This window comes from Colobus angolensis, unplaced genomic scaffold (assembly GCF_000951035.1).
Source record: "Colobus angolensis palliatus isolate OR3802 unplaced genomic scaffold, Cang.pa_1.0 Scaffold158, whole genome shotgun sequence".
NCBI classification, from domain to species: Eukaryota; Metazoa; Chordata; class Mammalia; order Primates; family Cercopithecidae; genus Colobus; species Colobus angolensis.
This window is the reverse complement of record NW_012114688.1, coordinates 10,034,208-10,059,582: the sequence shown is the minus strand read 5'-3', so window position 1 is coordinate 10,059,582 and position 25,375 is coordinate 10,034,208. Positions and strand designations below refer to the sequence as shown.

At 35.9% G+C, this 25,375-nt stretch overlaps 1 protein-coding gene across 4 annotated transcripts in view; it reads left to right on the top strand.

Annotated features, from left to right (window-relative positions):
• SLC44A5 (solute carrier family 44, member 5) overlaps positions 1-25,375 on the top strand; it is a 426,185-nt gene that overhangs the window by 297,585 nt on the left and 103,225 nt on the right. For all 4 annotated transcript variants that reach the window (XM_011936933.1, XM_011936934.1, XM_011936935.1 and 1 more), the window contains one exon: positions 25,233-25,306. In XM_011936933.1, coding sequence (XP_011792323.1) covers positions 25,233-25,306 — 74 coding nt within the window. The remainder of the gene's footprint in view (positions 1-25,232; positions 25,307-25,375) is intronic.

Genomic DNA, 25,375 nt, shown 5'->3' with positions numbered 1-25,375 from the left:
AAAATAGGACTTTCAGTTATAGAAGAGACAGCCCAGTTATATTTTAAAGATAAGATTTAATGTAGGAGAAAGCTTTAGAACTGAGCCTTGAAAGGTGGGCAAGATGAGTATTTTGCAGGAAAAGGACAAAGTATTCCAAATGAGAAAAAAAAAAAAAGGTAAAAAAAAAGCCAAGTGTCTTAATTCAGAATATGGAATACTTTCCTGAGCAGTGTTTCACCTCTAGCAAGTTTTATATATATATACACATATATGAAATATATAATATTTTATATGTATAAAATATTATACATATACATGCATACACACACGGAGAGAGAGAGCACATCACTATCTGAAAATTTAAAATAAAAAATGCTCTGAAATCTGAAGCTTTTTGAGTACTGACATGACATCACAAGTAGAAAATTTTACTCCTGACCTCATGTGGTGGGTTACATGTATTATTTTAAATATTGTATAAAATTATCTTCAGGCCATGCGTATAAGGTGTATATGAAACTTAAACGAATTTCATGTTTGGACTTCGTTTGCACCCCCAGAATATCTCATTATGTACATTGCAAATATTCCCAAATCTGAAATTCGAAACACTTGTGATCTCAAGCATTTCGGATAAGGGATGCTCTATACACACATACACACAAGACCCCCCAATGAATGCCTGAAACATATGCTATGCATTTTCCTATGCATACATACCTATGATGAAGTTTGATTTACAAATTAAGCAAAAGAAGAGGTTAACAACAGTAACTAATAATAAAATACAACAATTACAACAATGTACTGTAACAGAAGTTATGGGAATGGGGTCTCTCTCTCTCTCTCTCATTGTCTCTCAAAATATTTTATTATACTGTACTCACCAGTTTTTTGACTACAGTTGGCCCAGAGTAACTGAAACCTTGGAAAGTGAAACTGTGGATAAGGGAAGACTACTATCTACTATATATATGTATATATTAAAATCTCCCTTTCTTCATATAAATAATAACATGTTATAATTGTGGTTTTTTTGCCCTAACAATATTTCTGGGAAATTAATCCATCAGTACCTATAGGGCAACCATAGGGGTTTAAAGAAAGGTCTTGAGAAAAAAAAATGTATCAGATTCTTAATATTTTATTGTTATCCATACAATTTGAAAAATGGTGTCCTCAGTGCCCTCTTCTGTCTTTTACTCACATATGAAGGTCAAATCCACATGTTCCCTTTTCAACCCAGCCTCAGTTACTCCCTGGTAGAATCAACTCCCCTCTTGTCTACGCTCTTTGAGTGCTTTATGCATTATACACTCCATTTATTACCCTGGTCATATTGAGAATTTTTTGTTTGCGTGTTTGTGTGTTTTTATCCATGAGCAAATTGTGAGTTCCTTAAAGCTTTTGTTTCTCTCTAGATCCTCATCCCCTAGTACAGGACCTGGCATATAATAAGTGCTCACTAAATATTTGGTTGATTAAAAAATAGTGAGAGCACCTTAACCTTCATTGTTCATTGCATCTGTATTCCTTTTTCTTGTTATTGTTATTCTTTGGTATTTGACTAGGTATATTTATCTTCTCAGTGAAAACATTTTTAAAACCATGGAGCAGATAAAAATTATGGGTTAAAAATAAAACAAATGTCACCTGGAAATATTGACACAATGCACTTTTTATAAAATTCTTTGAGAAAAATAGATGATCCTCTTTATTTTATGTTACAAATTCCTGAGGAAGGGCTGATGTGGCCAAAATAAATTTGCAACCTTCAGACTAGAGCAATTGCCCATAAATGTGTTTGTACATACACTTCTTGAACCTACCTCATGATGTATGTATGCACTTGTGTAATACTCACAAAAATGCTTCATGTCATTACTTCAAATATTTTTATGTTTAGCTTAGTCAAGAAAAGATTGCTTTAATAGCATCATGGATTTTGTTTCTATGATATAAGACTATAGTGCTATATTTTCATTTCTCTATGCTTTGCTCATTTATATCATCCTCCTTTGCTTGCAATATTTAATAGAACTTTCAGTTTAAATGCAAATAGCTGAAAGAATTATTTCTTATTTGTTCCTGTTATGGTGGATCTGGCTTAACCATCCTTACCCAGAGCATGAGCATTTTTCTTCACTTTGCTTTGAAGATCATTTAAGCTCATCTTTAAACTGCCTCATTATGTCTTTCAGAAATACAGTTCTCATATAACAACTAATCAGGAAATTCAAAGTGTTTGAAGTATGTTGGGAAAAACAGATGTTTGCTATTTAAAGTACTGCAGATGATTGTTATTTCTTTTTCTAGTCAAAAGACGTTCATATCCACTAAATAAATGTATTGTCTTTAAGTGTGCATCCTTCTGTGTCACAGTGGTGGGAAATCTTCACTGCTAGAGTTAGAAATGAAAATGTTCTGCTAATGTTCTGCTTAACTATTCATTGTGCACAGTAGGGAAGCTGGGGTTAGAAAAACATCAGTAAATTTCACTCTTCTTAGCCTAACATGAAACATAGGTAATGGAAATGGCAGTTGTGGGTTGCTTTGAAATACTAGCATGCTGAATGAGCTCAATAGCCATTTTTTAACCCAAAATAAAATTAGCTGTTTTTTTTTAAAAGACTAAACTTTAGAGATAAACATAGATGTTAACATGTTAAGCAACTGAGCTGTATAGCCAAAATCTAAGGTAGCAGAAGTAGAAATAGGAAGAATTAGCGAAACAAATTTAATTACTCATTATATTCAACTATAGAATTTAAAATAATTAGTATCATTTAATGCTTTTGTTGAAATAGAATTATAATAATGATTCATTTACTTTGCAAAGAACATTAGAGTTTATTTGGTTCAGTCTCCTATTTTGGAATGAGAAACAGAGTCCTAAAAACATCAAAAAGCTTATTCACAGTTACCTGTTGACTTGATGGCAAAGACAAGATTGGAATCCAGGTCTAGGTTATGAGTGTAGAGTTCTTTCTCCTGTATTTCTCCAAAATTATTTTCAAGTAAATCTGTCCGTGCAGTGTTTTTTGTTTGTTTGTTTGTTTGTTTTTGTTTTTGCTGAGTGAGGAATCAAGCTGAAGGTGAAAGGAAATCCGTATCTATCCCATGGGTGGAGGAAAAGGATAAAGGAAGTTGAGACTGGTACTAAATCCAAGATTTGCCTCAAAATTATCTCAAATGTCTAATGTCCTCTGGTTGCTGAGCACTTCTGGAGTCCTAAGAATATTACTGAGTTTTCTCTCAATTACTTTATCTAGAAGAATTAATTAATATTTTGGGGGAAGACATACCAGCATGTAATGATCACCGTGCTAATTTGAAATCATTACAGACCATCTGATGAAATGGGATTTTTAAAAAAGAGGGAGCAAATAATAAAGATATATTTGTTACTCTTGGCTGTAGCAATATTGGATGTTATTGTAAACCATGCTTTTTTTTGAGTCTGTTGCCCAGACTGTAGTGCAGTGGCACAATCTTGGCTCACTGCAACCTCCACTTACCGGATTCAAGCCATTCTCCTGCCTCAGCCTCCAGAGTAGCTGGAACTACAGGCATATGCCACCACACCGGGCAAATTTTTGTACTTTTTGTAGAGACGGGGTTTTGCCATTTTGGCTAGACTGGTCTCAAACTCCTGACCTCAAGTAATCCTGCCTCAGCCTCCCAAAGTGCTGGGATTCCAGATGTGAGCCACCGCACCTGGTCTTTTAAACAACCCTTTTAAAGATCCATTTTTAAAGCAATGCAAGAAGTAGTTACATTGTGGAGATAACAAATGGGAAGTTTGGAATTAAATTTCCCATGGAAGTATCATCAATGGATTCAAAAAAGTTTGCATCTCAGACAATTTAAAATTGAAAGTGACATACTCTGGACAATTGGACTAATGAACCTAGTGATGACAAAGACATGGATGTTAAAGATGAATCAAATATTTTTTGGTGAAATTTAAAAGGAAGAAGTCACTAATACTAAATTATCATTTATATAAAGCATGATTTTAAAAATACATGTATGTGGAAATAAACTTATAAATCAGGCACTATGAATGGATTGTTGAATATTTTATCTGCTTCATTATATTTTGATGAATCCCTGCTATAAACTGAATGTTTCTGTCTCCCAAAATATACGTGTTGAAGCCCCAATCCCCGGTGTGTGATGGTGCTTGGAGGTAAAGGCCTTTGGGATGTGATTAAGTCACAATGGTGGAGGCCTCAGGAATGGGATTAGTGCCCTTGTAAGAAGAGACATTAGGGATGATCCCTCTCTCTCTCTCTCTCTCTCTCTCTCTGCCATATAACAATACAGCAAGAAGGCATCCATCTAGAAATCAGGAAGAGGGCCTTCATAAGGAACCAGATTGGCTGGCACCTTGATCTTTGATTTCTCAGCCTCCAGCACTGTGATAAATAAATTTCTGATGTTTAAACCATTCAGTCTGTGGTGTTTGTTATAGCAGCCTGAGCTGACTAAGAGAAATGAATTGGTACTGAGAAGTGGATTGCTGCTATGATAAATACCTAAAAATGTGGAAGCAGCTTTGGAACTGACAAAATGCCGATAAATATAGGCAAGTAACCTTTCTCTCATAAAATTAGAGACCTGTAGTTATATATAGACAAAGATTTCTGAGCAACCAATGCTTTCTCTAATGTCACAAAGTTATAAATAAACATCTTAATATTATGATACTAAACTGTAATTTGCATTTTCTCCTATATATTTATGATAAATATATTCACATTGCTCTGGAATTTTTTTTTTTTTTTGACTTACTGTAGCAATTCAACAATGATAAATAAGCACACTTGCTTAGAGTCCCGGCATGATTTTCTGAAACAAGGGCATGTATCAGTAGCTTATTTGTGCTGCTTCAACTTTTTACCAGAAGGCTTTTAAGGGATTTGTGAATTAAATCTTTCAGTGCATTTCAAAAGCTTGCTTGGTAATTGGACAGAAAGAGACCCCTCAAGTACAATGTTATCTAACCAAAACTATTATTTCGGTCACGTACCTCTTTAATGTTAAGCAGTTAGGAGGACACACATATAATTAAATGATCCTTAATATTTGACAAATATATGTCATTCAAAATAATGCTCCCATTAGGGAAAGGTAGCAACCATTGATATTCAACCCTTTGGACTATAACTTAATGACAAACTTACTTCCTTAGACACATAGAATGAACTTGACCTCCCTTAACTTACAAGGCACAATATGTACATATCTTTAGTTTTTTTCCTTTGGTTATGCTAAGTCTTTTGGAGTACAATACATGGGAATTTGGGTTTTTTGCAAATAAACGGTGTGTTGTATTTAAACACCTATCACATAGTTCAAATATTTGCCACAGGGCAAATTAATTATAAAATCACCGTTTTAAAGTACTTTCTATTTCTAGGATTTCAATGACCAACTTCCTCATCTTTTGTTGTTCAGTTTTCCTTTCACAAATTTCTTTGATTGCTTTTATGGATTTTCTTTTTTGCCTGGTCAAATATAGTTTGATACCATTCTCTATTATTTTTTCAAAGATCTGGTTTTCTTTGAGGCTGCTAGTAGGTAGCTTTTACTAAATTTAAATGTAAGCTTCTATGTAAACCACATTACACTTTAGGCTTAGATGCCATACATTCTTGACTTCCCAGAATATTTGAATTACGTATAATAAACACATTTTTTATGTTTTTCAGTAATTATCTCTTCTTTAGGCTACGAACGTCCGTAAGATTTGAAAAGGATCAGAGTGAAGATGGTGCAGAGTAGGAGATTGGGGAAGTAGAGAACAGATTTTCCAATTTAGGTGAAAGAGCCAAGCATTTAACAAACTTATTAGGAAGATGAAATAAGAATATTTCACAGCATTTTCAACATTTAAGTATTTTATCCTCTGTTTCCTTTACTTAAGCCTATTTTCTTTCCTCTTCTAGGAAACATTTATATTTTATCTGTTATATTATGAAAGCCTTCTGCTGAGCTACTCATGATGTATAATCACTATACACTCTATTCCCTGTGATCCATGCTAAGACAATCCAAACTATAACCCTTCATTAGTGTTAAACACACATATTTTTGTCTGTTCTCCTCACCAGAATGATGATAGTAGAAAGGCAGAAATGCAGTCATAGACTTGCTTCTTGTGGGGTTTACAGAATATAGTTCAGGAGAAAAAAAGGGCAGAACTTGGGTCTTGGACTTAAGATCTTTTTTCTTTCACTGCCACTTTCACTTTTTTCTTTCACTTTGTTCTTTCACTTAGAACAACTGATAATGACATAAATAAACCTATAATAAAACCATTTTGATAAAGTTAAGAATTGTTCACCTTTTAGTATCGCCTCTGGGAAGAAATAGATTGAGAGCTATCTATTATTGAGTTCCGTGCTGCAAATAAAATCAAACTGCAAAAGTTTTATAACAAAATTCAACCTATTATCCTGGGATTATGTTTATAGGTTTTTCTACCATCTGAGTTGATATGGCATCTACAACAAATGCTATTTTCTGTATGCTAGTCATATATTCAGAGAGAATGTTTTTGCCCAGGGATTGGGGGTAGGGAGGGGAAGGAAAGATTGTACTTTTCTTTTGTACAAATATTAATGTATCACAAAGCACACAAAAGTCTTTACAGAATCATATGGGGCTAAATAAAAATCAACATAATGCACTGTTTACCAGCTTGTCATCTAAATGTCAGCATAGCTAGATTTTTATTGGGGCCTTATTATTTAATAGTCTTGATGTACTTTGGAGAACTAAGCACATATCTCTGAAGATTTACGTATTTGCAGATCCAGAAAGGTCTTGAGAATATGAGCTGGGGAGATATGTGTTGGCAGGGAGGACTGGGAGTGATATTTGAACTGTATATTTGAAATGAAGAATATTAGATTAACTTTAAATACTGGTGTTGAAGGACAGGAAGCAGGGCTTTGCCCTTAATTTTATTCTGGTGCTCAGTACTCCATAGAAGACAGCTGCCAAGAGTACCAAAGAGACCATGTAACCAGGGAGCCACAAAGACTTATGCTGGCCAAAAATGAAGCTTAGAATAGAATATTCAAGAGTTATTCAAGGGTAAGGCTTCCACAATGAAAGCCAGAGGACAATGTGAGTTCACCTGGAGTATGTGTCATTCTTTTGCCTCTTTTGAGATTTTGTTTATCCTGATGTTCAAGGACATGAATCCTCAAGTTCCTATATGAAACCCATATATACATGTCATAGAATTGCATTTTTATCTGACTTACTGATCTGTGCTTTTGCATAAAATAAAGCAGATCATCTGGCTTAAAATTAAAAATATACTCATAAAAGTAAAATACTTAATATTTCACTTTTATCTATACAGCAGATTTTTTTTCTTTCTTTCTTTTAAGAGATGGAATTTTGCCCAGGCTGGAGTGCAGTGGCACAATCATGGCTCACTGTAGCCTCGGACTCTACAACTCAAGCAATCCTCCCACCTCGGTCTCCCAAGTAGCTAGCACTACAGGTGTGCAACACCATGTGACTAACATTTTTATTTGTGTAGAGATGAAGGTCTCACTGTGTTGCCCAGGCTGATTTTGAAAGCCTGGCCTCAAGTGATCCTCCCATCTCAGCCTCCCAAGTTGTTGGAATTACAGGCATGAGCTGCTGAGCCCAGCCCTATACAGCAGATTTAAATGACCAGCTTCAACTATATCTTTTAAAAGAGGTTTTACTGTATGAAAGAGGGATGGTACACCCAAATGAATCAGGTTCTAATCTGACTACACTAGGAGAAATGCTACTTCCCTGGTTTTATGGACGGAAGGTGTGTGTCCCCCAAAATTTCTATATTGGAGCCTTAATCCCCAATATGGTAGTATTTGGAGATGGGGCCTTTGGAGGTAATTAGGTTTAGAGAAGATCATAAGGGTAGGTCCTACTGGTGGGATTAGTAGCCTTATAAGAAGAAACCAGAGAGTTAGTGCTGTTTCTCTGTGATGTGAGGATGGAGCAAGAAGACAGCAGTTGTAAATCAGAAAGAGGCCCCTCACCAGAACCTGACCATGTGGGCACACTGATCTCAGACTTCACAGCCCCCAGAACCGTCAGAAATAAATGGCTGTTGTTTAAACCACCCAGCCTACGGTATTTTGTTATAGCAGCCTGAGTTAAGACACTTAGGATGTTCACTCTGCCCACCAGGATAGTGCATTTAAATAGTGTATCTTTCTTAAGAACCTGTCTTTAATTGTGTGTGAAAGGGATTTCATGAAACCACAAAAACATTGAGAATAAGCCACTGAACCCAACTAAGGAATTTGCTACAGTTAATTTTCTAACTAATTTTTATCTATTCCAGCAACCAGTAATAATAGGAATCAGAACACTATGCCTCTGGCATTAATAATTCCTATTCCCTTCCCCTTCTCACTCATGTGTGGGGAAACTGACTGAGGCAGAGTCTCTGTCCTGGTTTAAGTCCTCCTTAAGTCTAAGTCCTGCTGTGGCCCTGATGCTGCATCTTTCACTGACCTGCTATGATCTCGCACCACTTATGTTAAGTAGTATTTTCCTGGTATCCGAGATGATTGAAAGATTGGAGCATATGTAGTCTCTTGGTTTAAAATCATACTTTTAAAATATGCAATATCCTAAGTGTTAACTTGGAAGGCCTATTCTTCTACAAACTTCTTCTCTTCTATTTCTTTGTTCTTGGGATTTTTCTTTTGAAAACAATTTTGGTTTGAATGTTATCAGAAACAATCTGATATTGCCTGGAAATGATTTGCCCTTTGGTTGCTGCCTACTCTTGCTTGCTGCCTCCTGGGATTTTGCTGGCTGAACATTACACATTTGCATTCATGTGGGTCATGTATGTGCATCAAGACTTACTGTGGCCGTGTGCCCTGGAAGTGAATAAGCATTTCTTTCATAGCCATATTAAATCCATCTGGTAAGAATAAATACATTTTCCAGTAAGAAGCAAAGGGAGAATGTGATATAAAAAGAGAAGAGAAGCATTGTAAAATATATTAAATCAGAATACTAACCCTCCTTCCACTTTTAACCAAAAATTTTACCAGCTCCTTTGTATAACAAATTCCAAAGAAGTCTATTCATTTATCTAACAAATATTTATTAACTACTGATTATAGAAATAAAGATATAGAGTTAATTAAGTCCCAAGTTCTACCCTGAAGTTTCCCATGTTCAAATGTTAGAGACAAGTAGATACAAATAATTAGAACACAGTGCTACACCAGAGGTAAGGGAGCCTCAGAGAGGGAACTGCTCTTTAACCTAGTGTGGCAAATGATTGCTTCACAGAGGTGGTAACATTTAAGCTGGGTGTTGATGATGTTTTGACAAGTTTTAAGGGTGAAAGAGCTTTCAAAGCAGATAGCCATTATTAGTTGAGCCATATGAAATTGCCATTTTTAAATGTCAAAAACAGTTAAACAACATCAAATGTATATGGTTCATCAAGATAAAAAGCCACTAAGATTTTGAGAATGCAAAGGTTATATGTGAGAGTGGACAGAAGATAAAAAGTAATTTTGCAGCTTACCAAGGGTCAGATTGAGAATCTGGATTTTATTTTGTAAGCAATTGAAAGTCTCAAAATGTGTTGACCAGTGGATTTATATGTCAAATTATGTATTGTATAAAATGTGGATGAGGGGTCAAAAAGAGCAAGATGCTGTTTGGAGGCTGTGCTCTCAGTCCAGATAAGAGATGATGAGGCTTCAACCTAGAAAGTAGCAGTGAGATTGGAGGGAAAGAAACAGAACACTGTAAGATGGAGAATCAGTAGGGCTTGTCAGACAACTAAATGTGGAAGATAAGAGAGAAGAGTCAAGAATGGCAGAATTTTTACCTTGGTTGAAAGAGTGAGTGGTGGGAAGAAGCAGTTAAGGAGAAGAGAGAAAATTTGGGACCTCAGAGAAGTAGTAAGTTCAATTTGGGACATTTGAATTTAAAAATAAGCTGGCACGCAGGGGAAAGGTTAGGGCTATTGTCATGGCTGAAGTCCTGGAAACTATGGTACAGATGAGATTACTTTCGATTAGCAGACAGAGTTGGAAGATCATGAGAAAGCCCTGAGATTTAGGCAAACATTAAGACACAGGTAGAGAAAGAATAGTCCGTGAGGAAGATTGAGGAGGAGCAGAAGAGATGGAAGACAGTGCAGGTGAGAGAGTTTTTCTAGAAGACCAGAGGGAATGATTATAAGGATGGAGTGCTAATAATTACGATTTCCTGGTGAATTCATGTTTGGGGGAACACTAAAACTATACCATATATTGTAGTGTTCTGCCTAGTAAAATTAACTAATATTAAATATTACTGGGAGAATTTAGACCTTAGATGTTAGAAAACGAAAGACTTTATAGACTAGTGCAAACTCATTTGTGCCCTAAAGCTTTTTATTTTTGAGCTTTTGTATATAGATGTAAAATTAATGATGGTAAGAATTTATAATCCAGTCCATGTCAAAGTTTCAGTTTTAAGTTTCCCTTTCTGCTTTTTAAAACACACATACATGGACATACACTCCTAACCCAACTTTTTCTATGAGGAGTTCTACGTGCTTTACAGATATTGCATAGATAATCCTGCAGCTCTGTTGTGGATAGAAACAGCTGCTTTTTGCTGGTAAAGGGGAGTTAAAGAGACTTGCCAGGTGTTAATTGTAGACAGAATCTAAATTCCCAGGTTGTGATTCTCAAGGCAAATCTTTGTCTTAAGGCTCAAACCCAGATAAGAGACTGTATTCTAGTATATTCTTCCTTTCTCTTTGCAGCATGATGAGACAGAAAAGAATGACTAAAATCTGCAGCTCAACTACTTAAAATTAATACTTTGTTCTTCTAGGAAAACTCTTAATGAACACTAACTAAAACAAAGCAATCATATTAATTTGCTGCCCAAACTTAAAATCAAATTTGATAGATCTAAATTCTGAAAAGCCATTGAGCTCAATAGAAGTGATGATCAAGAATCAGGGATGGTTCAGAGTTATTTGATGTTGATCTCCTGAGAATAGAGACTAGGAGTCCCAGTTACCATTGCAAATACTTGCATTACTTAAGGTAAATTGAAATTCTTTACGTGCTGGGCATATTTCACTATAGCCTTCTTAAGTCTTTAAGCTATATCTCACCTATTGTTATTGCCACTACTGCAACCCTAGCATCAATGAAAGTCTAAAGATAGACTGCTTCTCCACACACTTTGGCACATTTATCCAGTAACTCAAAGATGAAGCAAATGTGAAAGTCTGCAGGTCTTGGAGCTCTTAATAATAAAGCATAGAACTCACATGCTTTTTACATCAAAGTATAAAAGATGATGCTGGCATGTTTTTTATTATCCATGTAAAAGATTATTGGATTAGAGGTCATTCTGTTACCCTACTGGGACCAGGCTGCACAGACATTGTGTTGAGGTAGATTCTCTAAGTCTAGTAAAGGGAGAGACAAAGAGATGCATGAGTCTGTTAAGTGGCTTTTTGGTAGCTGACAAACAGTTGTTGTATTAGAAAGGAATAAAGTGTAAATGTTTAAAGGAGGAGAACAATAAAGACCAATGTCTTTAAACTTTCCTCTAGTGTATCTGTTAGGATTATTTAAATTATAGAGTAAAAATAGAGAAATTAAGTACACTTAAGGGAAATTAATATCATCATTCACCTTATTATCTGCTTTCTCATGCACATAATCTACTACTTTTACACTAGGATGTGTATCTGCTTTTATATTTTCTCCAGAGTCAAACAGATGTTAGTAAGCTTCCTTCATTGTACAATTTTTATTTTCCTTTCCACATAACCACAAATAGTTCTTTTCTGCATTTTTCTTGATCTTGTTTTTCTGATGTATTCTCTTTTGCCTTTTTCTTTCTCAATCATTAATAATTTCGGATTTTTATCAGGAGTCCCACTGCTTCCTTTCATTTTCTTTCTTCTTTAAATCCCTTTTCAGCTTATTTCTATCTTGGTTTTGTCCTGCTACTAGATGTCACTTTCTTTATCTTTCTTTCCTTGCTTTTACTCTGTCTTTGCTCCCTTAAATACAGTTGACAAGATCTAGAAACAACATTAACAACTTACTGACCTGTAAGTTGTCATGCATATTGTTCATAATGGACAGTCCACATCCAGGAGCAGTCAAGGCCAGCTGTTTTTTGATGTGGTCCTCAGGGACTAAAACTAACAATACAGCAACAACCCCTCATGTCCGTTACAGAAAAAACAGATGCCAGCTAACCACATTCACAGTAGAAGACTGAAAAATATGATCTTTGATCTCCAAAAGATTAGAGAAAATATGCTTTTATCAAGTTGATGTAATTAAAAAAAAGTGAAACAGTTTACTTGGAAAACTGTCAGAGAGACAAATATAGGATCTGGTGCTGAAATGATCCGTCTGTGTTAAAAACCATTAGAGAGAAATCCATTCATATCCATTTCAACCCACGAGGCATCTTTTTGGAGCTGCAAACTCTCGCATGCTCTGACATTTATTTTCACAGTATTCCTGGGACCCAGGAAAACAGACATGTGTGGGAGGCTGATGATGATGATGAAGCAGAACTGGCCCTGGTTTCATTCTCTGCTCTGTTGCTACCACACTGCATTCACCACACACTTCATCCCAATTCATTCTACATCCTGGTGCAAGATAAATGTAATTGAAATACCACTTTTGTTATAGTACTCCCCCTATTCAAGAACTTCCAATAGAAAATGAACTGAAATTGTGGTCAGGCATGACTTAATTTGTAAAGTGATGTATTAGTAACAGCTCTCATATCAACTTTACAACTCGTAATCATCCAAGTGAGATAGTGTATGTCAAGGTGAGTCACAGGTCCCTTAACATGTGAAATGTTGGCCGGGCGCGGTGGCTCAAGCCTGTAATCCCAGCACTTTGGGAGGCCGAGACGGGCGGATCACGAGGTGAGGAGATCGAGACCATCCTGGCTAACACGGTGAAACCCCGTCTCTACTAAAAAATACAAAAAAACTAGCCGGGCGAGGTGGCGGGCGCCTGTAGTCCCAGCTACTCGGGAGGCTGAGGCACAAGAATGGCGTAAACCCGGGAGGCGGAGCTTGCAGTGAGCTGAGACTCAAGCTACTGCACTCCAGCCTGGGCGACAGAGCGAGACTCTGTCTCAAAAAAAAAAAAAAAAATGAAATATTGTGACTGAACTCTCTGACAGAAGTCCACACTCCTCCACACTGAGGGCTATTCATTTAATTGTAGTCATTTAATTGTAACAACCACCTGTTGCGCTGCTGCCCTAGCATGTTTTGTGCTACTGTATAGATAATAATTAATAGATTATATAGATATCTATTAGATTATATAATAGAAATTATACTATATTATATATAGTATAATATGTATTATATATTAGATTATATAATGATATATAATATATTCTATTATATATTAATGGAATATATTCTAATGTAATATATACATATAACATATAATATAACAATATAATATTAATATATAATATTCTATTATATATTCTATATATTCTAATACGTATTATATAATATTCTATTCTAATATATAATATTCTATTATATATTAATATATTAATATATAATATAATAGAAATTTATTTGGCACATAGATCTGGAGTATGAGAAATCCAAGATCTAGGGCTACATCAAAACATGACAGAAGGCATCATATGTGACACAGAAGAAGAAGAGGAAAGAACCAAACTCTCTTTTATAACACCCCCCATCCCCACCCCAGATACAGAACTCACTCCTTAGACTCCATTCCTGAGGGCAGAAATTAATCACCTCTCCGAGATCTCACCTCCCAAAATTGTTGCATTGGGGATTAAGTTTCCAACACATGAACTTTGGGGAACACATTCAAACCATAGCAGCTGCTCTTTCCCTTTCTCCTCTGTTGTATTCACACTGGCTGTATTATTCTGTTCTCGTGCTGTTAAAGAAGACATACCCTTGACTGGGTAATTATGGAGGAAAGAGGTTTAATGGACTCAGTTCCACATGGCTGGGGAGGCCTCACAATCATGATGGAGGGCAAGGAGGAGCAAGTCACATCTTACATGGTGGCAAGGAAGCGACAGAATGAGAGCCAAGTGAAAGGGGTTTCCCCCTATAAAACCCTCAGATCTCGTGAGACTTATTCATTACCACGAGAACAGTATGGGGGAACTGCCCCCATGATTCAACTATCTCCTGCCAGGCCCCCTCAACAACACATGGGAATTGTGGGAGCTACAATTCAAGATGAGGTTTGGGTTGGGGACACAGACAAGCCATATCACTGGCTATCTGTCAGCTCCCAGGGCATACCCTGGTCTCACCTGCCCTCAGGGCTTTTGCACTTGCTGTTTCTTCTGCCTGAAATACAAGTCCTACAACCACTTTAGAGAGCTCTTCCTTATGAACCCTCTATACGTAGGCCATCCTTAATATTCTCTTCATAGAATCATGTTGTTGTTTTCCCCTAGCAGTTACACAATCTGTCATCATTTTATTGATTGATCTTTACTTGTTTATCTGTTCCCCACACTAAACTGGGAACTCCGTGAGAGAAAGCGTCTTGTCTGTGTGGTTCACCAGTGTTTTCATAGCATCTGCCACAGTATCTGGCACAAAATAGGTACCTCATTAATCGTGAAATTAGTCTTTGAGGGCCATATTTCTGAATGGCAGAAAAGAGGATATTAGTAGGAGCTGGTACCTGTATGTAAGCTGAATTGTAGTGCTTTGTTGTAAGATAACTGAGACCACCCTGGGGCAAAATGAAGTATGAGATTGCCTAATGACTCATTCCCAACATTAAGATGATATTTTGAGGGCTGGGTGCAGTGGCTCATACCTGTAATCCCAGCACTTTGGGAGGCCGAGACAGGCGGATCACCCGAGGTCAGAGTTCGAGACCGTCATGTTCAACATGGTGAAACCCCTTCTCAACTAAAAATACAAAAATTAGCCAGGTGTGATGGCGGGTGCCTGTAATCCCAGCTACTGGGGCTGCTGAGTCAGGAGAATCGCTCGAACCTGGGAGGTGGAGGTTGCAGTGAGCCGAGATCGTGCCACTGCACTCCAGCCTGGGCGACAGAGTGAGACTCCATCTCATCAAAAAAAAAAAAAAAAAGCTATTTTGAGTATCTTATGTTAAAATGAAAGAGACTAGTATAATTTGGGATACATTTTATGTCTAATGATTTAAATATATATGAATATATATTAACTTTAAAAATTTATATTTTAATACTCAATGTAATGACAACTGTAAATGTATATATTTACTATAGCTAAATTTAAATTTAAAATTCCATTTCATTGAATATGAATGCCAAGAATTATGTAAATAATTGAATATAAAATATAAAATTATTCATTGTTAAGCTCTAACAACTTGCTATTTTGCTCTTATTGATAGCAGCTCTAGAACATGCTTTGCTGGGAAATGAATCTCAGTTTAACTTACTTGAGTTCTGTGAAAATATACAACATTCAGTTTTATATTTCTATGTAGTAGTTAATAATAGTTGCAAAAAGCCCATATTGTTTGCACAATTCATTTGGGTTGACTTGAAATTATTAGAATGGGAAAATCCTATTTTTTATAATTGTTTAAAATAAATCTCACTAGTAGCTGTAATATATTCTGTAGTTTGTCTCACTCAACATCCATTCCAAATCATCTTTTTTCTATTGTCCTCTAGTAGAGAAGCTGAAAAGCCAAACACTTTTTTAAAGCACCTTCTAGTTAGGGTTGGTTATGAGACACAGGAATAGCCAATGAGCTAAAGAGAAAATCTGCCAGGAGGGACTTTCTTTCCTAAATAAAAAAACAAAGACTCTTTGAAGAGATTCAGGTATCTTGAGTGCAGCAGTCAACTTGTGACATGAGGCATAAGCATGAAGACAAATGTCTACAAGAATGAGAGGGGTGGAAGGATGAAATGAGTTGAGTCCCTGATGGCATTGCTGGATGATGTGCCACCCCAGCCCAGGACTGCCAACTGCAGCACTTCTTGTTGTATTTAACAAAAAAAAATCCTTGAAATTTAAACGACATTTCTGGCTTTAAGTTTCTTGGTATTTTCAGCCAAGCAAATTCTTAACAGATACATCACCTAGGTACAAATTTAAACTGTATTACATGGAAATTATATGTAATAATTTCAAATCAATAAACATTTAGGGAATATTTAGTTTTATCTTAAAACCTCTACAAAATGTGTCTTTTATTTTTGCTAATATTAATGACCCTATTGTTACTCATAATGCTATGTTGTAGTATAACCAGCCTGTAGATAAAATAGATTGGCAAATATTCACAAAAAAGAATTTACGTACTACTTTGGGCTCTAACCAAATGATTAGAATTTCCATTACAATGGTTGGAGTTTTCCATTTTGCTAAACACTTTGAGAACAGGAGATATACAACATTTTATGTGTTTTTCAAAATGTCTACAAGATATTGTCTAATGTTCAGATAATATTTTCATTGATCCATTCGAAAGGTGTGTACCGAATGCCTATGCTTTTTGCTATGGACAACCCAGGGCAATAACTATTCCTTATTATACTATTTCACAAATTTGTTAATTTTCTTTCCAAAATCTGTGCAAACCTCTCGTTCATAATAACGTTTACCAATAGCATACTCGTATAATATTTGCTGTTTTTTTATGTCAAATATGGCATGTTGTATTTATTGTTTTTCTCTGAGAACTGAAATAATTGCCAAAACCAATAAGTAAAAAATGCTTATAATAGAGAAATCTTGTTTTGCTTTTAATTATTTTTTAAAATTATTTTAAAAAAATTTTTAGAGGCAAGGGTCTCACTTTGTTTCCTAGGATGGAGCACGGTGTCACATCCATAGCTCACTCCAACAGTGAACTCCTGAGCTCAAGTTCACAAGAAGGTGAGACTATAGGCACACGCCACCACACCCAGCTGATTTTTAAAATGTTTTGTGGAGACCAGGTCTCACTGTGTTGCCCAGGCTGGTTTCAAACTCCTAGCTTTAAGTAATCCTCCCCACTTAGCTTCCCAAAGTATTGGAATTACAGACATGAGCAGCTGTGCCAGCCCAAAACATTTTTTCATATAATTAAATATTGTTCCAAAAGTTGTTTTCAACTTTTCTTTATTATAAACAGTGCAGTGTTTTAAATCTTTATAAATAAATGTTTACTACATCTATAATTATGCCCATGGTATAAATTACTAAAAAGAAAATTACTGGGTCAAAGGGCTTGCAATTTTCTAAGTCTCCCATCATCATCAGGCAATATTTTTTATTTACTTATTAAAATTTGAGGTGATAAATAGTAATCTTCTCACTATAATGTGTGTGCTTTTAATTACTAAAAAGATTATCATATAATTATTAGGAGACATGCATTTTTGTATTTTAATAGCTGAATGAGAATTTCCAGAAGTTGGAAATTCATTGTTTCAACAAACATTTTTGAGCTCTACTCTGTGTCTACATAGATTCTAAATTATTCCAAAAAGATTAAAAAGTGTTCCAAACCAATATGAATTCCCTTCAACCTTTGTTGATGATTTTGGACTAATGTCTCAAAGCTATCTAGAGCTAGGTCTCTTTGCACTCTGCTATGTAATGCCTTTGGTCTACAATGCGCCAGCTGTAATATAAGCAACAACTGTGATCTTGCTCTCACCTTACTAGCATTTGCAGAGTGGTTTCCACCTACTGACAGATTACTGAATATTATACAAGTTTTACACAGATGATGAGTAACATTGTAAAACCAATTTTGTCTTATCTTGCCCCCTTTCAAACAAAAGACTCTTTTATACAGGCACTACTTAAACTCCTCTTGGTAAAAAAAAAAAAAAAATCAGGTTTCATTTATCTTTACAAATGAAAATATAAATCACAACCAGTTAAACCTATTCTCTCAAGGCAGCGGAAACCCAACTGCAAGCAGTTTAGAATAGAAGACTAATCAGAGGATAGAGAAGCTTTTAAGATCAAATTATTCAGAAGAACTAACTAAAGCAGCTATAATACTTAAATGTTATCTTGTATAATCTAATACATTTGAAAGATATTATCAATATTATACTGTTTTTCATAGGGTATTGAGCTATTTGGTACATTTTGTTTTTAAACAACAGTTTAAAATGTGTTACAAATAATAATCCTCGAAAACCAACACTTCTTTCTCAATGATTGGATGCCAGGATTATCTTCAAAGGTAAATGTAAATTTAAAGTCCTCTTTAAAATTGTTAGGACACTTAAAAAACTTGTATTAAGGAGGGATGGCATTGGGGAGTTATACATGATATAAATGATGAATTGATGGGTGCTGACGAGTTGATGGGTGCAGCACACCAACATGGCACAAGTATACATATGTAACAAACCTGCATGTTATGCACATGTACCCTAGAACTTAAAGTATAATAAAAATAAAAATAAAAAAATAAAAAAAAAACTTGTATTAATATCAAACACCTGAAAATACAGGTTTGTGTAATTAAAAGCTCATTTTTGCCTTCCTATGAGGTTTCTGATTTCAGTAACAGAGCGAAATTCTTCAAGATAATCTTTAGCCTCTTATAGAAACAGCCAGTGTAACTTACCTTCTAATAAAACCTCAGCTCTCACATACACAAAGAATAGTGCATGGCATAACCTAAAGCTGTGGATTGGGGAACAGAACAATAAAGAACTATCAGACAATGTATGTGGGAAGAAGAGAAACTGGAACCAAGGGGGTGGATACAATTGACGCCTTCAAACACAAACTCTTGGAGGATGTCCCTCTCAAAAATCACCAGATTCTCTATTATTCGTGAGAAGTAGGGGAAAAAAGGGAAAATATTTTTAACTTACATAGATCTCTCCTCCTAAATAGTTCAAAATAGAGTCCAGCTGACACTGACTAGCTAGTAGCAACTCAGATGATCTGTCTAATTCACAGCACAGTCTGAAGTTTGCCAAACATATCTCAGTAAAACCTGAAAGATGGGTCCAAAGTGCATTATCCTCTAATAAGCCTGTGGGAAGTGGAGCGTTCATTCTGCTTCCTGGGACAGACTTTTGTGGTAAGAAACAGAGCAGTATCAGATGACTGAATGGCATCAGTCAGGTGCCAGCAGAACCACAGAGGAGCAATGCTTCTAGACTTTGGGTTATAAATGCAGTCATGTTGTAGACAGATGTACCCAGGTACACCAACAACTTTCAAATGAGAGGTGAGCATCTGACTGGAATCACAGGCAGTGGACAGTCCCTAAACTGATTCATTAGGCACAAATGGGTGATCTGTCAGAGAATAATGACTTTTAGGACTTCTGTTCTCACTCTAATGTTTGATATTAATGACCTTTCAGGATGGTTGATATCATTGGAATTTCATCTGCCACAAAGAAAGAAAACCAGTACATGAATCAGTTTCTGGAGGAGAGTAGAAAGCTGTCCCTGAAAAGGAAGCAAAATGACAGTTGTTGGAGAATAAGAACTAGTGTGGACCCAAAATATGCGCTTATCAAACAAAACTCTCTTATTACCACTAAATTAAATCTAATGGGTTTTTTTATTTGCATTTGTTTTTTAGTGATTTAGTGATTTATTTTACTGGAGACAGCAATGTCCAGATGGCATGTTAAGCTTGACCCAAAATTTCAATCTCTAAGCAACATATTCACTATAAAAAATAAAAAAGATCTGAAATCTGAAACACAGCACTTTGAGTTTTACCAGGCCCTGTTTATGATACATTAGATTGTCAGTGGAGGGTGCATTTCACTAATCATTCATGGGACATAGATTGCTGTATGTCTGTTGCTTGCAAGACTCTGCTAAATGCTGCAATAGAGGACTTTATGGTCTAGGTCAGAGGATAGTAAACTTTTTCTATAAATGTCCAAGTAGTAAATATTTTAGGTTTTTCAGGCCAGATGGTATCCAATGCAAGTACTGAGCCATTGCAGCAAAATAAAGTAGCCTTAGACTATATACATATATATACATATATATATGTATATATCTGTATTGCTGTTTTCCAAAAATCTTTACTTATAAATGCTAAAGTTAGAATTTTGTATAATTGTTCTGGGTTACAAAATATTACTCCTTTGTTTTTTTAAAAAATTGTTTAGAAATGTAAAAACTATTCTTAGCTATCAGGCTGTACAAAAACAGACAGCAAACCAGATTTGGCCCATAGACTGTAGTTTGCTGCCCTCAGTCTAGGCTATAATAGATTAAATACAGTTGCTTTAAAGATACAAACAAAAGTTCTCTAGGTCTACAGGGATTAGAGAGAGTTCTTCTAGTTGAAAATTTCAAGAAGGAGATGACATTTGAGCTGACTTGAGGGATAGGATTTTCGTATAGGATGTGGCGATCCACATTGGAGCTTTTTTGAGAGTGAATGGAAACACTGTTAACGGTTATTCTAGGAAAGAGGTGTAAACCCTGGCTATCCCATGCAAATTGGGACATATGGTTATCCCAGGAGGGGGAGTCTAGAGGTACCATGAGCAGAGAGCTCTGAGTGTGCCCAAGGACTGTGTATCATTGTGTGAAAAAGTCCAAATTGGTTAAAACACATTGAGAAGGAATAATGGGAGATACAGCTAGAAAGGTAGCCTGGGGCTTGAATTAGGATTGAGCTAATCCTAATGAAGTGAAGATATCTGGAAATTATTCAACAGGGAATGGAGAGGTCCCACAATTTTTTAAAACAGTAAACTGACATCATCACGTATCAGTAATATCAGTGATATGCAGACTGAATTGGATCAGGCAGAAACTGCTTGCAGAATCCCAATTAAGAGACCATGGCAATAGTCTGAAGAGAGGATTAAAAACCCTGGACTGAGTCCAGGCAACACGAATACAAAGAAAGGGGTGGATGAAAGACACATCAGAGAAAAGGAGTCAAGAGAACTTGTCAATTGAATATAAAAGATAGCTAAGAAAAAGGGAAAGTCAAAGGAAATTCCCAACACTTTAAGTCTGGGTGACTATAGGCATACATTGTTTGGGGATTAGGGGTAGGAGGAAAGGGAAGTCTGCACATGCACATCTAATTGGAATCCTATTCTTATTCTTTTAATTTGGAAAATAGATATAAGGTAGCAATAGTAGTTCCATAGTTTAACTTTTGAAAACACTTTTATGCCAGGGAAACACAATCTGAGTAAAGTTTTGAGTGGTTCTCTGATAAATGGGGGTGTGAGCAGCTTGTTTTGAAAAAGTAGGACTTTGATTTGGAGGGAGGGTGAGGGAGAGAGTTGGGCGACTTTCTCTATAACCATTCTTTCTGTCTTCTTTCTGGGACCCAGTGGGATGCAGCCCATTTTTAGCTTAGTACAATGCTTCATAGTGCTTGCCGTGAAAGCAAAAATGAATCCACCTGAGGAAAAAGTCCAGTTATAACAAACCTCTAGCTGGAACATGATTCAGATAATTTTTGTCCATGAGCTTAGATCACCCAGTTATCTCAATAGCTCTCTAGAGAGTTTTGAGAACTATCCCAATTAAAACCTTATTTTTTCTTAAAAAAGAACTCATTTCCTAGAGAATATTTAGAATTGTGACAGATGCTCTGAAATCAAAAGAAAGAAACAGTGATAAGGAACTACAACTTCTAAACATTTGAATTGAGTTTCTGCTACTCTCCTTGACTCACAAAATGGTGCCCAAGCTATATTTTGATTTGTTCACATTCAATTTTCCGGTAACTTTCTAAGCACTAATTATTTTTTTAGAGAGAATATATCTGAGGAAAGGGAGAGAAGCAGATAAATTAATAGAAAAAATAGCAGGTAATTATAATTACCTGAAAGTACACACACACACACACACACACACACACAAAACGCTATTTAAAAACTTTTCTAAAACAATAAAGTGAATCAAGTTGCTACCGAAACAAATTTAGAAATACTAATGTCTACTACTGGGGAGATTTGAATTCTCGGTTTATAATTTTCAGTTTGTTCAACAACCTTCCGTGGTTAAGTAAGACAAAATTAACCAGTCTGGCCATAGGGTATGGTCTGCCATTTTTCTAAAGCAGTGTACCAGAAAAACAAAGCAGATTTTAATACATTATTTTCCCTGGCCCCAGAATAGAGTCTCTAAACAGCTTAAGGTGTGAATTATTGTGAATTATTAAGGTGTCCCATCGTGAAGAGAGACGGCTAGGGGAATAGTTGTGTGGGCACACTGTAGTTCCTGATGCTTTAGTGTTTCCTTGGCACCAAAGAATAAAAAATAAATTATAGTGTAAAACCCTATATAGAACCAAAACACCAATTGATGCTCATTCATTAGTGCAAGTAGTGAAAGAGTGTAGGTTTTACTTTTTAATAAACTTCTGTTGGTCGTGGTGGCTCACGCCTGTAATCCCAGCACTGTGGGAGGCTGAGGTGAGCGGATCATGAGGTCAGGAGTATGAGAGCAGCCTGGCCAATATGGTGAAACCTCATCTCTACTAAAAATACAAAAATTAGCGGGGCATGGTGGCATATGCCTGTAGTTCAAGCTGCTTGGGAGGCTGAGGCAGGAGAATTGCTTGAACCAGGAAGTCGGAGGTTGCAGTGAGCCGAGATCGCACCACTGCACTCCAGCCTGGGCAATAGAGCGAGACTCTGGCTCAACAAACAAACAAACAAACAAACAGAAACCTTCCATTTGGGATCTGCTTCTGCTCTGTCCTTGTGCTCTGTTCTTTGAAATTGGTAAGTTTATTTCATTGATCTTTCTAGATGTTTACCTCTACTTGTATTGACTATGTAGCATTATAAATACATAACCTTGTGATAGTATGCAACATAAAGTCATTATGAATACAATTGTTCTCCCTTATTTGCAGTTTCGCTTTCTGAGGTTTCAATTATCCGAGGTCATCTGTGGCCATCTGTGATGCACAGAAAATATGAAGTAGGAAATTTTAGAAATAAATAATTTATGTCTTAAATTGCCCACTGTTCTGAATAGCATGATAAAATCTCATGCCATCAAACTCTGTCCCACCCAGCATGTGAATCGTCTCTTTGTCCATGTATCCACGTTATCCAGGCCACCTATCCTGCCTTCCCATTTGCTACTTGTTAGCCATCTTACTTGTCAGATCGACTGTCCCAGTATCGCAGTGCTTGTGTTCAAGTAACCCTGATTTTACTTCATAATGGCTCCAAAGCACAGGAGTAGTGATGCAGCAGATTGTTAGAATTATTCTATTTTATTATTAGTTATTGTTAATTTCTTCATTGTGCTTCATTTTTAAAGTAAACTGTTTCATAGGTCTGTATGTATAGGAAGAAACAGAATACAGGGTTTGGGGCCATCCTCAGTTTCAGGCATCCACTGGGGGTCTTAACATGTTTCCCTTGCGAATAAGGGGAGACTACTCTATGTGTTATAGTCCGTATTATTAGAAACGATACAAACATATAACATTATAGCTATATAAGGATGGGATGGCGGGCCACCCTGGCTGGTGCTTCTGATTACATCCCTCTCTCCAGCTTCCTGGTAGTTATGATTACACACCAGGGCTTTGACAAATGCAAGATTTCTAATTAAAGCACATCTATGCTCTTGTTTTTTCTCTTTGAGTTTCTTACCTACATGCATTTTCTATTAGGTGTTGCGGTATGTAACAACTGCTCTGACAGATTGAGAATCTGATATTAAGTAGGATGTGTAAGAATGCAGGTGAAACAGATACCCTGCTTACACCCCCAAGCGCGTTTTTGCTTTCAATGGTTGTTAACCAAAAAAAAAAAAAAAAAAAAAAAAAAAAAAACTAGAGCACCTGCTTTCTTCTGTTGTTATTATCATTCTCATAATTCTTAAATCCTAATGAAAGTTAAAATTCCTGCGTTGAAACTAGATTTAAACAAATGATAGTTTGTTTCTGGTTTGCCCACAACTAACTTTCTTGATGAAAGATTGTTTCCTATTCCAAGGTAAAGAATTATAGAAATGTGTGTAGTTGATTTTAGATGTAGCTATTTTAAAACTTTGCAGAAAATTATAATCATATTAACATAACTCATAAGTTAAAAAGGGTTGGCGTTGGAGATCTAAATACTTGCCCCCATCTTTAACAACCTCTTTCGCGTACCTTACGTAAGCAAACTCACTTTACTACCCCTAATAGCCTAAAGATATTCTTAGGAATCTCTCAAGGTTATGTTTCTGAAAGCAATACAAGTATGACAGGCTTTATAAATGTGTGTTTGTTACTGTACAATTATTATTCATTACTTACCACTTCAAAAAATAAGTGTGTAACTTCAACCTGCCTGTGCTAAAAGATTAGGGTATATCTGTATGCCCTCAAGATCAAGAACTTTTACTATGAAAATTCTCATGTGCAACTTTTAATCCTGTCAAATGAGCTGATCTTTTTCTTTACTAAAGGAGTCCTCATTAAGTTTCAAATAAAGAATGACAGTATTGCTGCTCACTTTCAAGCCATACCTTTGACTTTCCAAGCCACTTATAAGCTAAACAAGATGTAATATTGGGGATAGAAAATACTTTAGTTGAAAATCTTGAGTATCCCTGCTGGATCCTGGCTTGGCTTCTGACCTTTAGCAAATCACAGACTCCCTGTGAGTCAGATTTCCTCTAAACCTACATTGCCAATATGTAGCTTACAGAAACAGCTAGAAAACTGATACTTTTGAGATATTTTATTTTGAATGCTTTATATATAGTTACTGGAATAGTTATAACTCAACTCCCCATAGAAGGTTAATGTAGTCAATCCTTTATCTAATAATAGTACCCCTATCATGTGTATGTAGGAAGAAAATGGAGAAGAGGAGGGATGGAAAATGGGTATTTTATAACGTGTGAAGGAGGCATGAAGAGGAAAATCATAAAATCAAATAGCTTATATTACAATTTCAAATAAAAAATGGCTATCTGATGTTGGCATACTCTAATCTTTAAAAATATTTTACAAATAAATAAGAGAAAACAAATACTAAGAGTTCTGAGGGACATTCATTAATCATCGAACTATGGCCCCTCCACGGCTGCTAATGTCTTTGCAGAAATACATCTGATCTACCTTTCAAAATTATTGAATAAATATGCAATTATGAAATAGCATATCACTATTACTATATTTTTCTCTCTTCCTTCATTTTGTGCAGTAAACAGGAAGTCATTTGGGACCTCTTTTAATTATTTCTTTCTTTTCTTGTCTTTAGGAGTTGTACAGATGTTCTGTGCTGTATGATCTTCCTACTGTGTATTGTTGGCTACATTGTTTTAGGACTTGTGGGTGAGTAAATACAGGTATAGAAAATATTTAACACTTGCTAATGGAATAACTAAGTCAGCATCACATATT